Source organism: Podarcis muralis, chromosome 17 (genome assembly GCF_964188315.1).
Source record: "Podarcis muralis chromosome 17, rPodMur119.hap1.1, whole genome shotgun sequence".
In the NCBI taxonomy this organism is placed as follows: domain Eukaryota; kingdom Metazoa; phylum Chordata; class Lepidosauria; order Squamata; family Lacertidae; genus Podarcis; species Podarcis muralis.
Genome location: NC_135671.1, coordinates 23,100,490 through 23,123,309, shown reverse-complemented (window position 1 = coordinate 23,123,309; position 22,820 = coordinate 23,100,490). Strand labels below are relative to the sequence as shown.

Below are 22,820 nucleotides of genomic sequence, written 5' to 3'. Positions count from 1 at the left end.
GAACATGGAAGTTTTAAATATGTCATACTTATTGATAACTATATGCATGGCGTCACTGAGTAGTCATTTACAAAACCTCAATGGACCCTATATGAACAGTATAATATATAATTTAATAATAATAATAATAATAATAATAATAATAATAATAATAATAATAATAATAATAATAATAATTCAACGAAGTCTTCTCAAACACAGAACTTATGAAATAAGTTACTACACATTTAGGACCAGATTTATTTGATGTGCAAGCCTCCTACCTGTAGATTATTTTGCTACCATATGTAAAATTTGAGCCATCGACTGCACCATTTTCTGGAACAACGGGGACACCACAGGAAACAGCTTTTAAAAAATGAAATAAAAAACACACATTCTTATTAACACAATTTAACTCAGTTGGGCTTACTAATGAGTAGCGATTTGTAGAATTGTATTGTTAGTTGTGTGAAAATGGGCTAGTTCATATTAAAATCTAGTAAGCCTCTCTTTTTCTTTCTTCTGGGATACTATGAGCTCTCACAAAGGGGCACAGAGGTTCAGCAAGGAACAGAAAGCCTTGGGTGATGGGCGGCGATACAGAATAAATAAATAATCCAGATCACTTCTGGATCCTGTCACTAAGCTCTGCAAAGAAGTTGCAAAAGAGATATTTACTGTACCTCATGGCCTCTCAGGTCACATATACAGTTCAAACTGTTATTAAACACACACAAAATAATCCTAGGAATTGTAGCTTGAGGAATGTGGTGAGAATTCGCTGGTCACAGAACCATGGATTCCCAGGATTCCTTTGTGAGAGGGAACGACTCTTCAGTCTGCTTAAGTCTGTGCCTCTGTGCTATTTTTCTAGGAAAAGAGGTCCCAGAATTCACCACGAACACCTCCCTTGTTCTCTTATAATGGCAATGGTGCCCACCTGAGAGGTGCTGGAACTGAGTTCTGTCTGGAAAAAAAGCCCTGGATGTTGCCGTGTTCTTAATACTCTCTATATGTACAGTGGTACCTCAGGTTACATACGCTTCAGGTTACAGACTCCGCTAACCCAGAAATATTACCTCAGGTTAAGAACTTTGTTTCAGTATGAGAACAGAAATCGTGCTCTTGCGGCGCAGCGGCAGCAGGAGGCCCCATTAGCTAAAGTGGTGCTTCAGGTTAAGAACAGTTTCAGGTTAAGTACAGACCTCCAGAACGAATTAAGTACTTAACCTGAGGTACCACTGTATTTACTTAGTAGATATTTAACCGGCCCTTCATCCTGAGATCTCAAGGCAGATTACAGAGCAATTAAAATACCAGCAACCCAAGAAACAGACAGAGCAGATAAAACATACCTAAAATCAACGGTAGCTCAATCTTATGTATCTTATTGGAGGTAACCCAACTCTACTATTTACAACAGCAGAAACTAATGCTAGAAACTTGAGGAAGCCCAGGCCAACAGCAAGATCTTAACCTGATGCCAAAATGGACTGGAGCCCAGTGTACTATATGGGAGAGGGCAAACCATAACGGATTGCTATATGAATATCATCTCAAGAGAGAACTCCTTCATCGTAGTTACGTCCTCAAGTGAGCAGCCCATATCAACTTATGTGGAAGGAGGTTTATGAACTGTCAAGTACATTCGTACTTTGGAAGTTGAAACGAATCCATTCCGGAAGTCTGTTCGACTTCCAAAACGTTTGAAAACCAAAGTGCGGCTTCTGATTGGCTGCAGGAAGCTCCTGCAGCCAATCGGAAGCCCCGCTGGACGTTCGGCTTCCAAAAATACTTCACAAACCGGAACGGTCACTTCCGGGAGTGTTTGGGAGACAAAATGTCCGAGAACTAAGCTGTTCGATAAGCAAGGTATGACTGTAATAACCACTGGAGAACTTTTTAGAGAAAACCACTTTATGCAAACCACTCAGAGATTATCTTTTTGATCAAACAGTATATTAACTTTGCTCAATAAATAAATAAATAGCCAATTCCAGCCAACTAGGCATTCAAGTGCCTAACATTTCCTTTTAAAGTTTCATGGTTCTATCTGTACTATCACAATAAGAATACAGAACATACCTTCGCAGTACGGTATCTGGTGGCTCCATTCCCCGGACTCTAAACATGTAACTTTGTTCATTCCCTTGAGCTGGTAGCCCGTGTCACACGAGAAACTGATTTCACTACCAACACTGTAGCTGTCACCGTGCGAATGGCCGTGTTCAGGGTCTCCTGGGTGTCTGCACCTCACTGGTTCTTTGGAATCAGATACAAGGTAAAACAGAGCTTACTGACATCAGGTGTGGCTCATGTGCTTAAAAATGAAAACAAATCATGCAACATTTCAGCAGGTGACTTGGGAGGGGGAAAGTAGGCCCAGTGCACAAGATCACGGGAATATACAAATACAGTGGTACCTCGGGTTACATACATTTCAGGTTACAGACTCCGCTAACCCAGAAATAGTACCTCGGGTTAAGAACTTTGCTTCAGGATGAGAACAGAAATCGTGCTCCGGCGGCCCGGCAGCAGCAGGAGGCCCCATTAGCTAAAGTGGTGCTTCAGGTTAAGAACAGTTTCAGGTTAAGAACGGACCTCTGGAACGAATTAAGTACTTAACCCGAGGTACCACTGTAGAGCACTTCAAAAACACTTTAATGAACATTTCCAACCACATTTATTTTCTTTGCAGAGACTTCACAAATACTGCAACTGGGCCACCTCTTCCACTGAGAGGAATCTGTTTCCTTTCCAGGTGCAACAATATTTCATATATTGTTTCATTTCCTTACACAGAGTGCAATATTGTCTAGTGTGCAATGTGCTGAAACGTGAACCTAGAAGCAAAAATTCTAGTCACAGGTCAACACTTTTTGGCCATTAGGTCACGACTATAACTTGTGATCTACTTTTGCAACACAGTTGTACCTCGGCTCCCAAACGCCTTGGGAGTCGAATGTTCCGGCTCCCGAATGATCGAAAACCGGAAGTGAGTGTTCCAGTTTTCGAACGTTCTTTGGGAAGCCAAACGCCCAACAGGGCTTTTGCCGCTCCCAATTGGCTGCAGCCAATGAGAAACTGCACTTTGGTTTACGAACATTTCAGAAGTCGAACGGACTTCCAGAATGGAATCCGTTCAACTTCCGAGGTATGACTGTATTTGATTATGCTCTTGGAATTCCTAGCTGTAGCTTTAGCTGCCAAACCAACTTTTGCAGCTTCTGCTTGTAAAAAAAATCTGTTTGCCCTCCTTGGGCGGGTGGCTTCGCAAACGGGACACTGGACTCCCCTGTGAACCGGCCTGTTGCAGGCTGGATTGTCCTACTACACATTTTTTTAAAGCGGTATGTGCTTCCTGGGAGAAAATGTCTCATGGTTTCAATTCAAATTCATACGAGTTTTGCCATTGGCTTTGCGAAGCAGGTATCTTGGGATCTCAGCGATGGATTTCGATAAGAAGCGAACTACAGCAAAAATATAATTCTGCAATGTTTACGGAATACAGACTGGGCAAGTCTCTCCTTTCAGAACCCGCTGCTTAACACTCCTTCCCCTGTACCTGCACATTTCTTGCCGTCTCCAGTGTAAGGGTGAATGCAGGCACATAAGTAGGAACCGTTTGTGTTACGGCAGGAGGCATGCGGGTCACAGTCTGAGCCAACAGCACATTCATCAACATCTACAAAACAGAAAGTGGGGTTCCTTTTAATGAAATGCCTTTGGCGTCTTTCAGCTTTCATGCCCTAAGCTGTTTCTGCTTGTGATGTTTCTTGGCCATCCAAAGACAACCTGAAGGTCTCTTGATCTTTTCCCATTCTCATTTGCTGCCACTTATGCCTGGGATTTCCTTCCCAGGACACCAAAAGTGGTGAAAGTTCCCTCTCCAAACCCCAACCCTTCCCTGCAACTCATCTCCACCTGAAATGACTGCATTTGCTCTTATTTCTCCTTTGTTATCTTAACCTCTCCCTCCAGCATGGTGTAGAGGTTAAGAGCAGTGGACTCGTAATCTGGTGAACCGGGTTCGCTTCCCCGCTCCTCCACATGCAGCTGCTGGGTGACCTTGGGCTAGTCACACTTCTCTGAAGTCTTCTCAGCCTCACTCACCTACCTATGTTACTGTCCCAAACACCCTACTCACCAATGGTGCTAGATTAATTAAGGTAAAAAAGTAATGGACCCCTGGATGATTAAGTCTAGTCAAAGGCGACTATGGAGTTGAGGTGCTCATCTCGCTTTCAGGCCAAAGGAGCCGGCATTTGTCCGCAGACAGCTTTCAGGGGCATGTGGCCAGCATGACTAAAACTGCTTCTGGTGCAACGGGACACTGTGATGGAAACCAGAGTGCATGGAACGCCATTTACCCTCCCAACACAGAGGTACCTATTTATCTACTTGCACTGGTGTGCTTTCAAACTGCTAGGTTGGCATGAGCTGGGACTGCTAGGTTGGCATGAGCTATACTTCCGATTGGCAAGCCCAAGAGGCTCACTGGTTTAGACCACAGCACAACCCGCTCCCCTTACTAGATTAATAATATAGTCATACTACTAATACCCTTGGAGGTGCTACTGTCTCAGGGACTCTCAGTCTTTCGTGCTTTATACAAAGATAGCAACTTACATACCCCCGAGAACTATTAAAAACAATGCATGAAAGAATGTACACATTCTCTATTTCCCTTCCTTTCATAGACTGCTGCTCGATAAAGACACAACAAAACTTATCAGAAACAACTGCCGCACGATGACAAAAAATGCAAACATGTACTCTTGCTATTGTAAGCAATGCCTTCAAAACTGTGTAAGCTCAATGATACATTTAAACATATTTTGCAGGGGAAACCTGGTGGGCCACAAATATCCTGCACCTAAAATCCAAAGACCTACATCTAAAACTGGGTGTCCCTGAAGGGGCTTGGGTCTTAAATATCTTGGAACAGCAGTTCTTTGTGCTGCAAAGCAGATTGCTTTTGAAACAGAGAGGATTTTCAAAAACCGGCTTGCAATAATGTGGCATGGGAGGGGTCTGCTCTCTGAAGGGGAAAACAGTTTTCAAAAATCTCACTGGTGGATGCAAGGCCTCAGAATCGCCTAGAGTAGGTTTTGGGGACCTGGCCAACAGCCTTATTCAGCCAGATTGGAATCTGTAGGATGTGGAAGTTTGGGGATGGTCTGATGTGGACAGCCAATGGCGACTACCACCTGATCAACCCAAATCAACACCGGAATCCATGCCGGTGAGACTGAATGTGCTGCCTTCAGCAATACTACAGGGGAGATTCCAGAGAATACCACTCACAGAGAGACTATGCCCTTGAGGACAGAGTCATATATAATTAGTTGTGCATGTTCCTTTGCACTGCCTCTTGTGTCAGAGAATGTCATCTAAATCCATTAGTCAGCTGGTTGTTAGCAAGGTGTAGCATTCAGATGAGTGCGAGTTACCCTTCCTAATGTTTACCCAGGATGGGGATTGCAATGAGGATTCGCGAATGTTATACAACAGCATTTTAATTGTTAGATCAGGTTTAAGGTACTGGTTTTGACCTTTAAAGCCCTATGCGGCCTAGGACCCATGTACCTACGGGACTGCCTCTCCTGGTATGCCCCGTGGAGGACCTTAAGGTCCACAAATGACAACATTTTGGAGGTCCCAAGTCACAAGATTGGTCTCAACTGGGGCCAGGGCCTTTTCAGTACTGGCCCCGACTTGGTAGAACGCTCTGTCACAAGAGACCAGGGTCCTGTGGGACTTGACATCTTTTCACAGGGCCTGCAAGACAGAGCTGTTCCATCTGGCCTTTGGATTGGACTCAGTCTGACCCTTATGTCCCCCTCCCCCTTTATGGTTTTGATCTATGGGCTACTTTTAAAATGAGGCTGCATTTTAAATTGCATTTTAACCTGTATTTTAAATTGCCCCCCCTTATGTTTTTACTGTAATTTTACTGGTGTTAGCTGCCCTGGGGAAGGCTGGGTATAAATAATTTTTTTTATTATTATTATGATAGATGCAGAGTCTACCAGGTGATTTCATTGTACCGAGCCTTTCAGAATTTTGTCTATATACCAGTAAAGGTTTGAGGTTTAGACCGAGATTCAGCCAGTAGGAGAATGCAGGCAGAGATGAGCAGGAGTCTTAGGACTCTTGTGTTGACAATACGGTCAAAGGTGCTCATGATCTCACCGAGGCAAGATGGTGAAATGGCACTCCAGCTCCCGCTGTCTTTACAGAGCGTCCTCGAGTCTCCTAATAAGTAATAGCCGCTGTTGCATTGATACGTGATGGTGGTTCCAGCAAAGAAGTCCTCGGCAGAGTAAAATCCGTTTTCTAAAGGAGGAGGCACTCCACAGCTAATTCCTGCAGCCGGGCGATATATGCAGAAAAGTATTAGAAGGTTAGACGTGCTCATTTTCATCTCTTCTTGATCAGTGCCGGATTGACGTAAAACGCTAAACAAGCTATAGCTCAGGGCCCCACTCTCTTGGGCCCCCCCAAAAAAATTAAAGGAAAAAAACCTGGATGTACATTTCCAAAATATAAGATAAAAAAACAAATAAAAAATAAAACCTCCATACAGCAACAGTGTTTTCTGTTGTGTAGGCTCCTATGATGTAAGTAATGGGCCCCGCCTGCTATCCTGCTCCCTAAAATATCACTGGTTTGCTCATTTCTATATATGACTTTAGATACCTATTAGGTCCATAAGTTAAGGGTAAAGGTAAAGGTACCCCTGCCCGTATGGGCCAGTCTTGCCAGACTCTAGGGTTGTGCGCCCATCTCACTCAAGAGGCCAGGGGCCAGCCCTGTCCGGAGACACTTCCGGGTCACGTGGCCAGCGTGACATCGCTGCTCTGGCGAGCCAGAGCCGCACACGGAAACGCTGTTTACCTTCCCGCTAGAAAGCGGTCCCTATTTATCTACTTGCACCCGGGGGTGCTTTCGAACTGCTAGGTTGGCAGGCGCTGGGACCGAGCAACAGGAGCGCACCCCGCCGCGGGGATTCGAACCTCCGACCTTTCGATCGGCAAGCCCTAGGCGCTGAGGCTTTTATCCACAGCGCCACCCGCGTCCCTAGGTCCATAAGTTACCATATAGCATATATTCAACACAAAAAACAGTGACAATTTGTTGTTGAAAAAGGACAGCTGGACATATAAAGGGCCCCATGACCTTCAGTAGCTTAGGGCCTCATCAAACCTAAATCCACATTTTATGACAGCAGCACAAGAAGGGGCCTTCTGGAAATCACGAAGTGGCTTCCTTGGCAGTGATTGTTTTGTTTTGTTTTAGTTTAGGATCTTCGGTCTAATACTGCAGTATATCCTAAAGTTAGGAGCATCTTAAGGGTATCCACTTACTTTCACAGCGTGGGAGAGGTTGTGCCCACTGCCCTAAATTGAGACAGTGCTGGACGGAATTCCCTTGTATGTGGAAACCTGGGTCGCAAAAGAGGGAGACTTTTGACCCCGGCTTTGAATCCGTTGATGAAGTTCTCAGGTGAGGTATGGAACCTTCTAAAGGCGGGCAGTCTGAGAACAAAGGAAAACGCACACACAAAACAGCTAAAGCACCTTAAAACAAGAGCTCCTGTAATCCCACATGGTTGTGTAACATAAATGAAATGAACATCTCCATTTAGTTGTTGAAGTTCGCCACACTGCTGCCAGATAATCAGCTGGAAGCATGAGAGTTGCAGATTTCTTCACACTTTGATTCCCAAAATTTTACTAGTCTTCCATGTTATGCAAGGAGGTTTGGAAGACATATATACATGCTTCCAATGCTTGCTTTTAGAAAAACATAAGAGTATTATCTGTTTCAACATCCAAGGTTAAAACCATTTTCACAAGTGAAAAACAAACAAACAAACAAACATAAAAACAGAACGGGGAGCCAAAATAAGATTTCTGTTCCAATGAATGACTGGAAATCTCTCCCATTTGACCCAATCCTAAACTTTACTCTTTCAACATCTCAATCCAGGAAACCATAAATATTTCACTCGAGGTCCCAAGGAACATTTATTACACAACACTGGAATCCGAAGAATGAAGACGGAATGTTCCGGTCATTAAATGATCAAGTGTATCTGTGAAAGGCTAGTAGGCCATGGGGATAATAATATCATAGGTTTGCGCCACTTAAGGAGCACCAGTATACCAGCGATTTATTTATTTTTTGATTTGTCTGCTTTCAGGGACTTATTTCTGTACTGAAACCAGCTTTGCAGGTGCTGCCAGATGCTCTTTCTAAAAGCCCAACAATTCGCTGGTTGTCAAGTCATAGCAACATACGAAAAGCCTATCTGGCAGTCACATAGTTTGTGTAGCTAGTGTCAAGGAGATAAAGCTCTGGCCCACTGGGCTGAAAAGGTTTCCCACTCCTACCTTCAGGCAAATGTGTAAGACCTCGGAGTCCTCCCCTCAGTCCTTCTGCTCCTCCAAACAAATTACAAGGCAAGCTATGTATGACACACTAAGCTGGAATCTACACGCATATAGAAACCATTCTGAAAATGCTATTTTAAAAAGCGTTTTTAAAAAATACATTGAATTTTCCATAAGGCTCACCATCACCAGCTAGTGTCACATTGTATATTGCACTTAAAACACACTTAAAACATTTCATTTGCAGCTGTATAGCTGAGTCCTCAGTCAAACAATGGCTTAATTGACAGCAGCACAGCAGCAACACGACTGGAGGAGCAGGAGCAACGCAACTGTGACTTACCCTTAAAGGACCCAACACATTGTCGCTAAGTCCTAGTTTGGCTGGGCATGCAATGAGGCACCTCTGAATAGCTTCCAGGGTGCACCAGGATTTCCTGAGCAAAGTTTAAAAACCATTGCATTATATTACAAAAACACTTTTAGGAGGTAGAGCTCTAACCAGCACAGAATACGCTCTTGGAATCTATCTTCACTCTTCCAACAACCCCAGGAAGGAAATCTGGCCAGGCCAACACATTGCCCTTTTGGAGTTCTTCTGGACAAGAAGTAGCCAAGGAATTCACCTGATAGTTCAAAAGAAAAGGGACAAATACAAGCTTGTTAATGAGTTGATTCATCCTGTTCCTTCTCAACGCAATGATCAGCGAATGATCAAACTGAACAAACCCATGTCCACTGTATCTGAACGCAAGACCTTCCTTTGAGAAATACTGGGGGTGTTGGACACACAGTGTTGTGCAGAAATGGTTGGAAGAATATCTGTTCTTCACTTATTTCCTGAAACATGGATCAGGCAGGAAAAAAGACAGTCCAGAACAGGGGTAGGCAAACTAAGGCCCGGGGGCCAGATGTGGCCCAATCGCCTTCTCAATCCGGCCCACGGACGGTCCGGGAATCAGCCTGTTTTTACATGAGTAGAATGTGTCCTTTCATTTAAAATACATCTCTGGGTTATTTGTGGGGCCTGCTTGGTGTTTTTACATGAGTAGAATGTATGCTTTCACAGTGGTACCTCAGGTTAGATACGCTTCAGGTTACATACGCTTCAGGTTACAGACTCTGCTAACCCAGAAATAGTGCTTCAGGTTAAGAACTTTGCTTCAGGATGGGAACAGAAATCGTGCTCTGGCGGCACGGCAGCAGCATGAGGCCCCATTAGCTAAAGTGGTGCTTCAGGTTAAGAACAGTTTCAGGTTAAGTATGGACCTCCGGAACGAATTAAGTACTTAACCTGAGGTACCACTGTATTTAAAATGCATCTCTGGGTTATTTGTGGGGCATAGGAATGCATTCATATTTTTTTTTCAAAATATAGTCCGGCCCACCAGATGGTCTGAGGGATGGTGGACCGGCCCCCGGCTGAAAAAGGATGCTGACCCCTGCTCTTGAATATTGACACCCATTTCAGAAAAACAGAGAAAACAGAGATCTTAGAAGTCATTAAAACTGTTACATAACAACCCCAACACTCTAACTAACTCTACAACATACGGCAACTAATTGCTTTCAACTAAAAACCTGTTTAAAGTGATGTATGACCCGATACATAAACAAAGAACTTCCACGCTTTCCCCCGGCGGTAGCTGTGGCTGTAAGGTAAGCTCTGAAAATGGTTCACTACTCACTTGATCTGAAAACCCCCACAAAATCATGCACAAAATCCAACCTTTGTGTTCACTTTAAGAACACACGTTCTTAAAACGTGTGTGCTCAAGTGTCTGGATGTAGACTCTCTGGTAATTGAGCACATTCAGGTTAACAAAGCTCCCCAAATGCGCAGGCGGACCTACAGGGCTCATGGTCGCATTAACCCCTACATGAGTTCTCCTTGCCACATTGAGATGATCCTCACAGAGAAGGAGCAAATTGCCCCTAGGCCAGAAGAGGAAGTTGCTCAAAAGAAGTTATCTCAAAAGAAACTGAAGAAGCAGAAACTGATGGCTCATCAGGAAAAAACATCTATTCAGTTCACAAATAAAAAACCAAATTGTAAGTTAAAAAAAAAAACCAACCCCCCCCCCGCAAAGAACTTCCACCCACTCTCATAGAAGTTGGTCATTTGAAGAAGATCTGGTTAGCCTCCCTCCATCCTGTAAGTAGGGACGCGTGTGGCGCTGTGGGTTAAACCACAGAACCTAGGACTTGCCGATCAGAAGGTCGGCGGTTCAAATCCCCGCAACAGGGTGAGCTCCCGTTGCTTGGTCCCTGCTCCTGCCAACCTAGCAGTTCGAAAGCACATCAAAGTGCAAGTAGATAAATAGGTACCGCTCTGGCGGGAAGGTAAACGGCGTTTCCGTGCACTGCTTTGGTTCGCCAGAAGCGGTTTAGTCATGCTGGCCACATAACCCAGAAGCTGTATGCGGGCTCCCTCGGCCGTTAAAGCAAGATGAGCGCCGCAACCCCAGAGTCAGTGACGACTGGACCTAAAGGTCAGAGGTCCCTTTACCTTACCTTTATCCTGTAAGTGGTAGCCATGTTAGTCTGCTACAGCAAACAAAACAAAACAAAACAAAAAACAAAACAAAACAAAACAAAACAAAACAAAACAAAACAAAAACACACCAGAGTTTTGCAGTGCTACAGTTTATGAGGTGTGCCTGCTTCCACTGATAGATCAAGCACAGTTTAGGGTTTGGATGACACACTAAGTTGTGGTTCATAAAAATGCCACAGGAGGATGTGTGAGCCTGGGGGAAGCTAGGCTCATTCTTGTCTGAACACAGCCACTACCTTCCCATTTCATTACTGCCAACGTGGTTTTACTTTTCACAGATATAAAACAATTCTGAGCAGCTGATGAGAGAAAGAGCAAAGGATCAGGCCCAGAATGTGGGAAATTGCTTAATATATTTCCATTTGCCAGACAGTGCTCTCCTGAGCTTCAAAGAAACCAAATGAAATGTTACATATGTACCTGTTCTGGGGACAGAACATAACCCCAAATGTTGAGCTGGCTAATTGAGCCGACAAAAGACTCTGCTGGATTAAATCCTTCTCCTCTTTGGTCCTGCTCCTGTCCAAGAACTAACGCACCCCCACCTATTCACAAAAGAAAACAGAAGAAGAAGATAACTGAATTGGGTCCCACCTTCTGTGCTGTAATTGAAAAGCGTAAAAACCCCTCTCAATCAATATGCATCATTGTTAAGTAATATAATCAAATAAATGTGGAAAGGTCCATACCTGGGATTTCTGATCCTACAGATAAACCACTGCCTCCATCGGATAATTTCCCATCAATATACACTCTCCAAGCTCCATCAATGCTTGACCAGGTGACAGCAATGTGATGCCAATTGCCATCGTTCACAGAAGGGCAGTCTGTAATACTCTCCTTCCCATTCACATAAAGAACCCACCTAATTAAGAGAGAGAACGAAAAAAATGATTCATCTTTGCCCAGGGATAAGGAAAAAAATGATTTAATTTGCACTTTCTGAAATAATTTGCAAAATGAAGCACAGCCATCCTTTGAAATGCACACCTCTCTGAATTTTCCAGTGCAGTTGTCCAGCCAAGTAATGTGCATTTTTAAAAAGCATATATTAGGGTAAAGCATGTACACAAAAATGCTTTGTATTAGGGGAAACTGCTTCACTAGAGAGCCTGATTACCTGAGAAATTTTCAAGGTTGTGTGTGCAGCAAATTACAGCTCTGCCCATGGAGAATTACGTGGTCCCCAAGAATACTGAAATTCATCTAGAGGGTAACACAGCACTGTTTTCTACTTCACACCTACCCGTTGTAATCTGTAAGCAGAAAGGCATTGTCATTTCCATTTTCCACTGCGTAAGAGATGGGAGTCCCATAATTAGTAGTATCTGCCGATTTCATCCAGAACGCACAAGTGATTTCGCTGAGCGAGGGGAGGACACTGTCAAGCATAACATAGCCATAGATCCCAGACACGTCAAAATCCAGATTAAATCTGGAAGACTGTTCTGCAACAAACAGGAAGGGGGAGGGGAAGTTTCACTGTTTCAATGGCTTGCTAAGAAACATGCTTGCCTTCAAAATGAACAATTTCGTTTGCTTTCCCACTTATGCTTCCCACATTAGTGATCTACGGAAGTTGATCCTGAGACAATCCTAAAATGCCTGGTTTCTGTAAGAAGCACCAGCCTCCAAACATATAGCCACAAATCTAACATTCTCCTTTTTAAGGGACTGCGAGCCTGCAGAAAACATGTCACTTTCTTGTTTTCAGATGGGATTGACTGTAATGATCTGCTTTGAAGTTGGATCTTGCAATGCTATCCCAAGATCCTTCACCTCTTGCCTACAGATGTACCATCTGTTGCATCAAAGACAAACTAAGATCTATGGATGAAGGGTGTGATAGAAATTTAATAAATAATAATAATAATAGCAACTACATCTTGGATTGCCATCAGGACTGAAGCATGCGGTCAGGGGAAGTTTTAAGCTTTCCTTCTCCACCTGCCATCACCTGCCACCTGCTCCTCCCATAATTAATATTTTTTAAAAGGCTCCCAGTGTTTCATGGTAGCAGATCAAAGCTTACTCTTATCGCGCGATGTGTTACACTGATTGGCAGAGGAAATGGAATACAGTGGTGCCTCGCAAGACGAAAAGAATCCGTTCCGCGAGTCTCTTCGTCTTGCGGTTTTTTCGCCTTGTGAAGCAAGCCCATTAGCGGCTTAGCGGATTAGCGCTATTAGCGGCTTAGCGGGCTTAGCGGATCAGCTGATAAGCGGCTTAGTGGATCAGCTGATAAGCGGCTTAGCGGATCAGCTGATAAGCGGCTTAGCGGATCAGCTGATAAGCGGCTTAGCGGCTTGGGAAAAAGGGGGGAAAGGAAAAAAATCCTGCAGGAACTCGCAAGACATTTTCATCTTGCGAAGCAAGCCCATAGGAAATTTGTTTTGCGAAGCACCTCCAAAACGGAAAACCCTTTCGTCTAGCGGGTTTTCCGTCTTGCGAGGCATTCGTCTTGCGGGGCACCACTGTAACATACAGATTTGCAAAGCTTTGGTAAGGAGAAATGCTCATAATTTGTTAGGGATCAAAAAGAATTAATGGCAGGGCTGCCTTTTTCACAAAGTGCAGGTATAGCATTATTTATTGCAAGACGAAAGCTACAGTATCATATATGTGTGCTACAGCACACCAACATAATATAAAGCAGAGTAGGAATAAAATCTTTTCCATGGTAGCAAGGACTGAATGCATTGCACTGTCCAGAATCTGCTCTGAAGCATTGCAGGGAACCATTGACGATTCTGTTACTTGGGCAGAATTTGTTCTGCTTATTCAGTAGCTTCTTGCATTTGGAGGAAATCCAGTGGTAACACTGGAGTTCTGTACTGTTATAAGAAATGAAATTGCCACTTGAGCAGAGACAAAAACTCTAATATGCCGGTTTTCTATTTGCAAAGGTTTCCTTTTTTTTTTTTTGTTAAATAATTTTTATTAATTTTCCAATAAAAAATATCCAATTAACATATCAAATCATAATCCAATAAAAATAAAAAACAAATAAAAAAGGTCGAATTATCTTCCAAATTGTAATTATTAATTTTTCGGACTTCCCATAGTCTGGACCTTGAAGCATAACTCCAAATCTCAATCCTGCCTCTGGTTGTTATTTCCATATTTCCACATCTTGATTTTAACACTCTAACTTCTTGTCTCTGGCTCTGCGATTCTCAATCACGTCAGAAATCATATATCCTTCCGTTTCCTCTTTTTAATGGGATTGGATTTTGTATTTAAATCATTATGATCATGAACAATGCAAAATCTCCTACATTCACGGCAGCCGTCTGGTATCAGTTCAAAGCTGCACTAGCGTTGCCATGAAGCTTTGCCAAGCCTTCCTTCTCCTGATACTTTGGTCTTGTGTACCTGTTTCACACCTGCTGCCTGTAAAGCCAGGGGGACATTTACAAATGTATGCGTTCAAGGCATCCACACAAGTCGCTTGGTTTGCACAGGGATTGGAGTCACACTCATTTATGTTCACTTCACACTGCGGTCCTGTGTATCCTCTGACACAGTGGCACCTGTGGGCCAAAAAAACCAAACCAAAAGCACCTTTTAGTACAGCAGTCCACAAAACAAAATCCTGGTTGTTCCGAGTGAAATGAGGGAGCAAAGCAGAGGGGGAAACTGGTGCTACGAGTTCAAAGCAGCCTGAGCAGATGGCCAGTTTGAAAAAAAAAAAACCAATACAGTGGTACCTCTGGTTGCGAACAGGATCCGTTCCGGAGCCCCGTTCGCAACCTGAGCAGAACTCAACCCGTGTCTGTGCGTGTCACAATTGACTGCTTCTGCGCATGCGTGTGACATCATTTTGAGCATCTGCGCATGCGTGTGACGTCATTTTGAGCGTCTACGCATGCGCGAGCAGCGAAACCCGGAAGTAACCCATTCCGTTACTTCCAGGCCGCCATGGGACACAACCTGAAAACGTTCAACCTGAAGCAAACTCAACACAAGGTATGACTGTAGTTCACTATTTTGATGTGCTTTCGAACTGCTAGGTTGGCAGGAGCAGGGACCGAGCAACAGGAGTTCACCCCATTGCGGGGATTCAAACCGCCAACCTTCTGATCGGCAAGTCCTAGGCTCTGTGGTTTAACCCACAGCACCACCCACGTCCCTCTACTAGGGAGTAAGCACCCTTAAACTCAACAGGGCTTATTACTGGGGAAAACACGTACAGAGCTGTGCTGTAGATGAAGCTAATGCTTGTCGCTTTTTACCTGTAGCCATTGATAGCATCACTGCAGGTGCCTCCATTTTCACAAGGCCTGCTGAGACATTCATTAATGTTTTTTTCACAGAGGGTACCAATAAACCCAGACGGACACTTGCAATAGAAACCTCCGACCCGATCCTCGCAGGTAGCTTTGTTTAAACAGGGGTTTGAAAGGCATTCATTTATCTCTGCTTCGCAGTGAGTACCTGAGAAGAAAGGTGTAGAGAGGAAACTTAGGGGTGGGGGAATAGGAGCATAACGTATTTATCGAGCAATTTCTAGATTTCAGCAACTTTGACAGATTTAAAAGAACTGAAATGAAAACTAAAGAATATTCCAGAAAATAGTAGTAGTAGTAATAATAATAATAATAATAATAATAATAATAATAATAAAAATTATTTATACCCCAACCTCCCCGGCCAGAGCTGGGCTCAGGGCGGCTAACACCAGTAAAATTACAGTAAAAACATAATAGGGGAGGAAAACCCAATTTAAAATACAGGTTAAAATGCAGCCTCATTTTAATGAAAATGAAAATAACAACAGTGATTTATTGGTTACGTTAAACACAATACTAACAAATGTACCTTTCCTCAGCAAAACACACTGGGGGAAGTTATTCAGGAGTTGCAGCAACACATTTTGCTAGCATATTAATGTTTAAAACCTTTGCCAATCTTTTTCATGTAACAGAGTTCCTGTTTATAACATTAAGAGACTGTGTGAGTCTGAAACGAAAGCTATATCTTTATATTTCTTTTCAATAAAAGCTGAAATACTCTCAATTCTATCAGTACAGAATACACTGAGGCTGTATTTAAACAGAAACGTCTGTAGTAGTGGTGCTTCTAAACAAGCAATGACAAAAATAGCCCGGTGTACTTCTTACAACACACGTCAGAAGATGAAGCTTACACCTTCAGGCGTTTTCTCCTGCTAATGTCTGCATAGAAAGCTGCTGTTAAAGGCAGAGGAACAATATAAAAAGCTGGCAACTCTTAATACAAACCAATCAGTTATTTACCCGTGAATCCTTCCGCACACAGACACTGGTAAGAGTTGGTACCATCAATGCAGACTGCTTCATTCAGACATGGATTTGAACTGCATTCATTTACTTCTTCTTCACATTGCAAGCCTTCAAGCAATAATGGTTACAGAGCATTGTTAACAGTTCATATGCATGGAAGAGGCAACCCTAAAAAGCACTGAATTGGCGTTCTAAAAATCTATTCAGGTTGCACAGAGTCTCCATGTTTCATTTACCACTTATTACGTGGTTCCTCGTGTGCTTTCCACCCACAGCATGAGTTTCCAGGTTTCAAAGTGAGCCATGTGGCACACTCACATTGCACGAACTATTTATTGTTCTCCAGTACTGCTAAGGAATCTGACAATCTCCTTTTCTTTTTGCAGTATAAATTAGAGCTCCTTGCTGGACACTGCATGGGCTCGATGGGCTCTGTAACAAGTTCTGCAAGGCAAAGCTTTAATTCCCTTTTTATTTTCTCAAGGAGGATTTTGCTTGAGTTGATGCTCTAGTCTAGATGTCATGTTAAGTTATAGTTAAGTGCTACAGGGACAAGCCTGAGTGGCAGTTGGGTTTGTTTGCTTCGTCACCCCGGTACAGCCACAGAAAAGGAGACTAGAAGCAGCTAGAATAGGATATGCCTAGAGATGGTAAGAGGGAACAATACCCCTATCACCCCCCCCAAAAGGATGGCAGATATAACTGATAGAATATGTAGAAATGGCAGGATTGATAAACAGAGTTGGAAATCAAGATGAAAAAAAGAATTAAGAAAGACTGGAAATGTTTTGTAGATTATTTGGAAAATTATTGTAAGCACATCGAAAAGCTAACATTAATAGAGTACTGTATTTTTCCATGTATAAGACTATATTTCCCCCCAATTTTCCGTCTTATACACGGAATGTTGCAATATATAAATACATTTATTTCTTAATTTAGTCCCTAAACAGCTGTTTAGTCCCAAAACAGCTGGAGGGCCAAGTTTGGCCACCACTGCCATAAAGTAATAAACAACCTAAATGTGGTTCTCCTTTTTTTTGCATAAAAAAACAGAACACTCTTAGTTTTTGCTAGACCTAATTTTCCTAGACCACTTTTGTTTTTGTTTTTGCCAAATTACTCTGTAAAAACTTGCTCATATTTATTCCTAGTGCCTGTTCCAAGTCTGACAATCTGGGAATACTGAACTTTTGCACTTTTTATTGTTCTGTTGGAAGAATATTTCAGGAATTTCTTATCATTTTTATTATGATTGCAGACTGTTTTTATAAATTCTCTGGTTCTTAATTGATTTTATCTGTTTGTATTTTATCTTATCAAGACACTCTTGAGATTCTTTTATACCAAGTGACTAACAAAGTATGGTGTTTCAGCAAGTGAAGAGTCAACTGAAGAGACCATCTGGTTTTATGTTAAGAAGGTCGCTGCATCAGGAAGTCAGGAAGTACCGGTATTGGACTGAATCAGGAGAAGGCAGTTTCACACGCTCACAAAAACTGAATTCTAAAATAAATCTCCTAGATCTTACTAGCAGCATTTTTATCTCCATAAATACAAGTGCTAAATCTTAGACTGTCAGCACAATCCCAGCTATTTCTGCTTTTGACACAGTCTGGTTACTGAAGCTAAGCAGACCTCTCTCTGTAAGCTGCCAGCGTATGGGAACCATCTATAAGTTGCAAAAAGCAGGGTATACGGACCATATCAGTGGGACAAGCTTTAAGAGAAGTATGAACTGCAGCCTCAGACATCTTAAATAAGCCATTTTTTTGTATAATCAGAACTTCTAAAACATGCACCGTTATATCAAATTCCTCTACATCGCAACCATAAAAAGTGTACTGATTATTTTATCATCAGCTGACCGAAAAGGTCCAATTTCTTGCAACTAACTAACTTATTCCACAGAAGGCAAATAATTTAAACGAGAAATCCAGTATGACCAACACTTGGCTTTTTCTTCTTTTTTTAAAAGTATGCAACCTGGAGTTGACACATGAGTTCATCATTTGTCACCTGTATAGCCTGGCTGGCACTGGCAAATGAAAGTTGCATTGCCATCCTCGCAAATCCCTTTGTTGAGACAGGGGTGTGACTTGCACTCATCAATATCTGTTTCACATTTTAAGCCTAGAACACAACCCAAAAGAACACAAAAGAAAAAGTATATATTGGGGTTACTAAGGAGGGGCAGGGGAAGAAACAACAAACTAAAATTCCAAATGAATATAACACAAATAAATAAATAAATAAATAAATAAATAAATAAATAAATACAAAAAGGTTGGGATTCAACACGTGAGTCTGTCAGAAGATGTCCTTTGCAAGGGCTTCTACTTGTGCAAAATGGCTTTCCCCTCTGTTCTACTCTCCTTTCCCCACCCCAGCAACCCATATATTGGCTGGAGAGCCCGGTACCCCATTCCTTTTCCATATCAGGACACTTGCTGTCTTTACGACTTATATTATAGACCCTCCTTTTTCAACGACTCCAACTTTTAAGTGGAGTTTCTAAACCCCATCTTGTATCTGTTCAGGATGCGAAATGGTTACTATGGATGTTTTGATTGTTAAGTTGCTTCAAAATCTTTCAGGGGAAGCAGCTCCTAAATGAAATGCGAATAAATAAATAAAAGTTCCTAGCTAAGCAAAGTGCTGCTTAAATGTAAAATGCACAGTATTAAAATAGATTTTATGAAAACAATTAATGACATCTAGCTAAAGTTATAGGACATGCAGCCTTCAGAAACGGTTCCTACTGAGTTTGTTGTCACTTAATCCTATACACCAGGGATGGGGAACATGGTATCTTCTACATGTTTGGACCAGCATGTCCAATGGTCAGATGATGCAAACTGTAGTCCATCAACATCTGGAGTAGGGTTGGGGGTTAGATCATCCAAAACTGGTTTGAGGTCCATATTGTTTCATAATTTTTGACCTGGCAATATATCTCGAATCATGGTGTGTGTGTGTGTGTGTGTGTGTGTGTGTGTGTGTGTGTGTGAGTGATATGCAAAAATTCCAATGTTAACTCTGCTGGCTCAACTCCCCCCTACATCCTGCAGGGGGCAGCGAGTCACAAAAGCAGCTGCTGGAAAAAATCTTAACGTGGGGGAAACTGTGAAGCCAGCCAATGCCTCTACATAGCGCGATCCTAATTTCAGATATTGTGATATATCGGTATAGTGTGATGCTTAGCTGGTGATAGACCATGATGCTGAAAACCAGGTATCGCCCAGCCCTATTCTGTAGGGCCACAGGTTCTCCATCTCTGCTACACACAGTAACTAGGGAATATGCACCAACAAACTTGGTGGGACCCTAACCTTAGGAGCAGGCTGCACATCCTATTAATACTGATGCATCAAGTTAATCATTACTAACAAGCTTCAATGCTTTCCGTAGGAGTTAGTCACAAACAGTTGTATTGGAGCCACAGGTGCAAGAGCTCACGGTGGAAAAAACCCCTAATACATTTTCTCTCCTCCCACTCACAATTAATAATAATAATAATAATAAAAAATTTTATTTATATCCCGCCCTCCCCAGCCGAAGCCGGGCTCAGGGCGGCTAACAACAGTCAAATAGTCAAACAGTCAAATTCTAAAAACATTCTAAAAACATTCCATTATAAAAATTAATTAAAATCAAATTGTTGGCAACCGATTAGGCAAAATTCTGTGCAGGTTGCCAGAGGAGGGAGTCAGGCTGCGCCCTGACCAAAGGCCTGGTGGAACAACTCTGTCTTGCAGGCCCTGCGGAAAGATGTCAGGTCCCGCAGGGCCCTAGTCTCTTGTGACAGAGCATTCCACCAGATTGGAGCCGCCGCCGAGAAGGCCCTGGCTCTAGTTGAGGCCAGCCTAACCTCTCTGAGGCCTGGGATCTTGAGGATGTTGTTATTTGCAGACCGTAGGTTTCTCTGTGGGGCATACCAGGAGAGGCGGTCCCGTAGGTACGAGGGTCCTAGGCTGTATAGGGCTTTAAAGGTTAAAACCAGCACCTTAAACCTGATCCTGTACTCCACCGGGAGCCAGTGCAGCTGGTATAGTACCGGATGAATGTGATCTCGCAGCGAAGACCCCATAAGGAGTCTCGCCGCGGCATTCTGCACCCGCTGGAGTTTCTGGGTCAGTTTCAAGGGCAGCCCCACGTAGAGCGAGTTACAATAATCCAGTCTGGAGGTGACCGTCGCATGGATCACAGTGGCTAGATCAGGGCGAGAGAGATAAGGGGCTAACTGCTTAGCTTGGCGGAGATGAAAAAATGCCGCCTTTGTTATAGCTGTAATCTGCGCCTCCATAGAGAGGGAGGTATCGAAGATTACACCCAAACTCTTAACGGACGGTGCTGGCACTAATTGCACCCCCGCAAGAGATGGGAGTTGCCCCCTCGATCCCATATCGTCCCGCCCCAGCCAGAGGACCTCTGTCTTCGAAGGATTTAACTTCAACCGGCTCCCACGTAACCATCCAGCCACAGCTTCCAGACATCTGGTCAGTGTGTCTGGGGCCGAGTCAGGATGGCCATCCATCAACAGATAGAGTTGGGTGTCATCAGCATACTGATGGCAACCCAGCCCAAAACTCCGGACAAGCTGGGCGAGGGGGCGCATAAAGATGTTAAAAAGCATTGGGGAGAGAATCGCACCCTGAGGCACTCCACACACCAAGGAGTGACGCGATGACAATTCCCCCCCAAGCGCCACCCTCTGTCCCCGACCAGAGAGAAATGAGCGCAGCCATTGAAGGACTGTGCCCTGGATCCCCACGTCGGCAAGGCGGTGGTCCAGAAGTTCGTGATCGACCATGTCAAAGGCTGCTGACAGATCAAGAAGAATCAGCAGCCCCGACCCGCCTCGATCCAGCTGCCTGCGGAGATCATCTGTTAGGGCGACCAGAGCCGTCTCGGTCCCATGCCCAGCGCGGAAGCCGGACTGGAATGGATCCAGAGCAGATGTTTCATCCAGAAACCTACCGAGCTGTTCAGCAACCGCTCTCTCAATCACCTTACCCAGGAATGGAAGATTCGAGACCGGGCGGTAATTGGATAGATCTAAGGGATCTAATGATGTTTTCTTTAAGAGTGGACGCACCACCGCCTCCTTCAGTTCCCCTGGGAATATCCCGGTGCCAAGGGACAAATTGATGATATCCCCCAGGGGGGCCCGCACCTCGTCTGGACACGCTCTAATTAGCCATGACGGGCACGGGTCAAGAGGACAGGTGGTGGGCTTTCCAGCTTGGAGGAATCTGTCCACATCAGCTGGAGATATCCGGTCAAAGTGGTCCAATACTGGACCCGAGGACAGTCGAGGGGCCTCCAGTTCCTTTATTGTATCCAAATTGGCAGGGAGGTCATGGCGGAGCAACAGGACCTTCTCCGCAAAAAAGCTCGCAAATGCCTCACAGCTGTGTGTCAGATTGTTATTTAAATTTGGCTGTCCTTCGAGGGACGTTAAAGACCGAATTATACTAAATAATTGCGCCGGGCGAGAGCTAGCGGATGCAATGGAGGCCGAGAAGTAAGCCTTCTTAGCGGCCTTCACTGCCATCTCATAGGTTTTCATAAAAACCCTATAAGATGTTCTTGAGGCTCCGTCACGGGCACCCCGCCATACTCGCTCTAGCCGTCTGAGGTCCCGCTTCATTTTCCGAAGCTCCTCGGTAAACCAGGAAGCCCGGTTTCTGCGGGGTCGCAGAGGGCGCTTAGGTGCGATCTCATCTATGGCTGCCAGGAGCTGGGTATTCCAGCCCTCAACAAGCTCAATCAATGAGTCGCCAGGGGGAGCAAGGTCCCGCAAGGCTTGACGGAATCTATCAGGGTCCATCAGCCTCTGCGGGCGAACCCAAATCGGCTCGCCACCTAAGCAGGGTGGGGGTGGAAAGTCAATCCTGGCTTTCAGAGCGTAGTGATCAGACCATGGCACCTTCATCGAAGGAGACATGATCACATCTATACCGGCGCCAAAGATCAAATCCAGCGTGTGGCCTGCTTGATGTGTGGGGCCCGAAACAAACTGGGAGAGCCCTAGTGTCGCCATGGAAGACACCAGGTCCAGAGCCTGTGAGGAGGGAGTGGCATCAGCATGGAAGTTGAAGTCTCCCAATACCAATAGGTTAGGGAACTCCAAGGCCCAGCCGGCCACCGCCTCCAGCAGGCCTGACAGGGTGGCTGCTGGTGCGCTAGGTGGCCGGTACACCAGCCAAACAGCCAAGCTCTCCTCGGAGCCCCACACTAGGCCAACACATTCAATGCCGGGGATCGATGGCGATGGTAGAGCCCTGAAAGGACAATCTTCCCGGATTAATACTGCCACCCCTCCCCCCCGGCCCACAGTCCGTGACTGGTGGAGGACGGAGAAACCCGGGGGCGCCATCTCTCGTAAGGTAACAGTTACCCCTTCGCGCACCCAGGTCTCCGTCACACAAGCCAGGTCGACACCCAGCGAGATAAAGAAATCTCGCAGGGTGGCGGTTTTGTTGCCTATAGACCTGGCATTGCACAACACCAGTGAAGGAGGTGAGTAATCCTTGCTCACCCTACCCTTGTCTCTCGGGATGGGGCGCAGATTGGAAGGGGTACGAGCATATCCGTATCTCGATCCCCTTCGCC

General features: G+C 44.3%; 1 protein-coding gene across 1 annotated transcript in view; it reads right to left on the bottom strand.

Annotated features, from left to right (window-relative positions):
* The window catches only part of SVEP1 (sushi, von Willebrand factor type A, EGF and pentraxin domain containing 1), a 129,131-nt gene that overhangs the window by 39,090 nt on the left and 67,221 nt on the right, over positions 1-22,820 (bottom strand). Inside the window, exons 22-34 of the mRNA XM_077921634.1 lie at positions 18,222-18,682; positions 16,197-16,310; positions 15,174-15,375; positions 14,314-14,471; positions 12,185-12,386; positions 11,628-11,803; positions 11,359-11,483; positions 8,884-9,007; positions 7,353-7,523; positions 6,178-6,351; positions 3,548-3,667; positions 2,068-2,244; positions 264-348 (exon numbers count right to left, since the gene is read on the bottom strand). Coding sequence (XP_077777760.1) covers positions 264-348; positions 2,068-2,244; positions 3,548-3,667; positions 6,178-6,351; positions 7,353-7,523; positions 8,884-9,007; positions 11,359-11,483; positions 11,628-11,803; positions 12,185-12,386; positions 14,314-14,471; positions 15,174-15,375; positions 16,197-16,310; positions 18,222-18,682 — 2,289 coding nt within the window. The remainder of the gene's footprint in view (positions 1-263; positions 349-2,067; positions 2,245-3,547; positions 3,668-6,177; positions 6,352-7,352; positions 7,524-8,883; positions 9,008-11,358; positions 11,484-11,627; positions 11,804-12,184; positions 12,387-14,313; positions 14,472-15,173; positions 15,376-16,196; positions 16,311-18,221; positions 18,683-22,820) is intronic.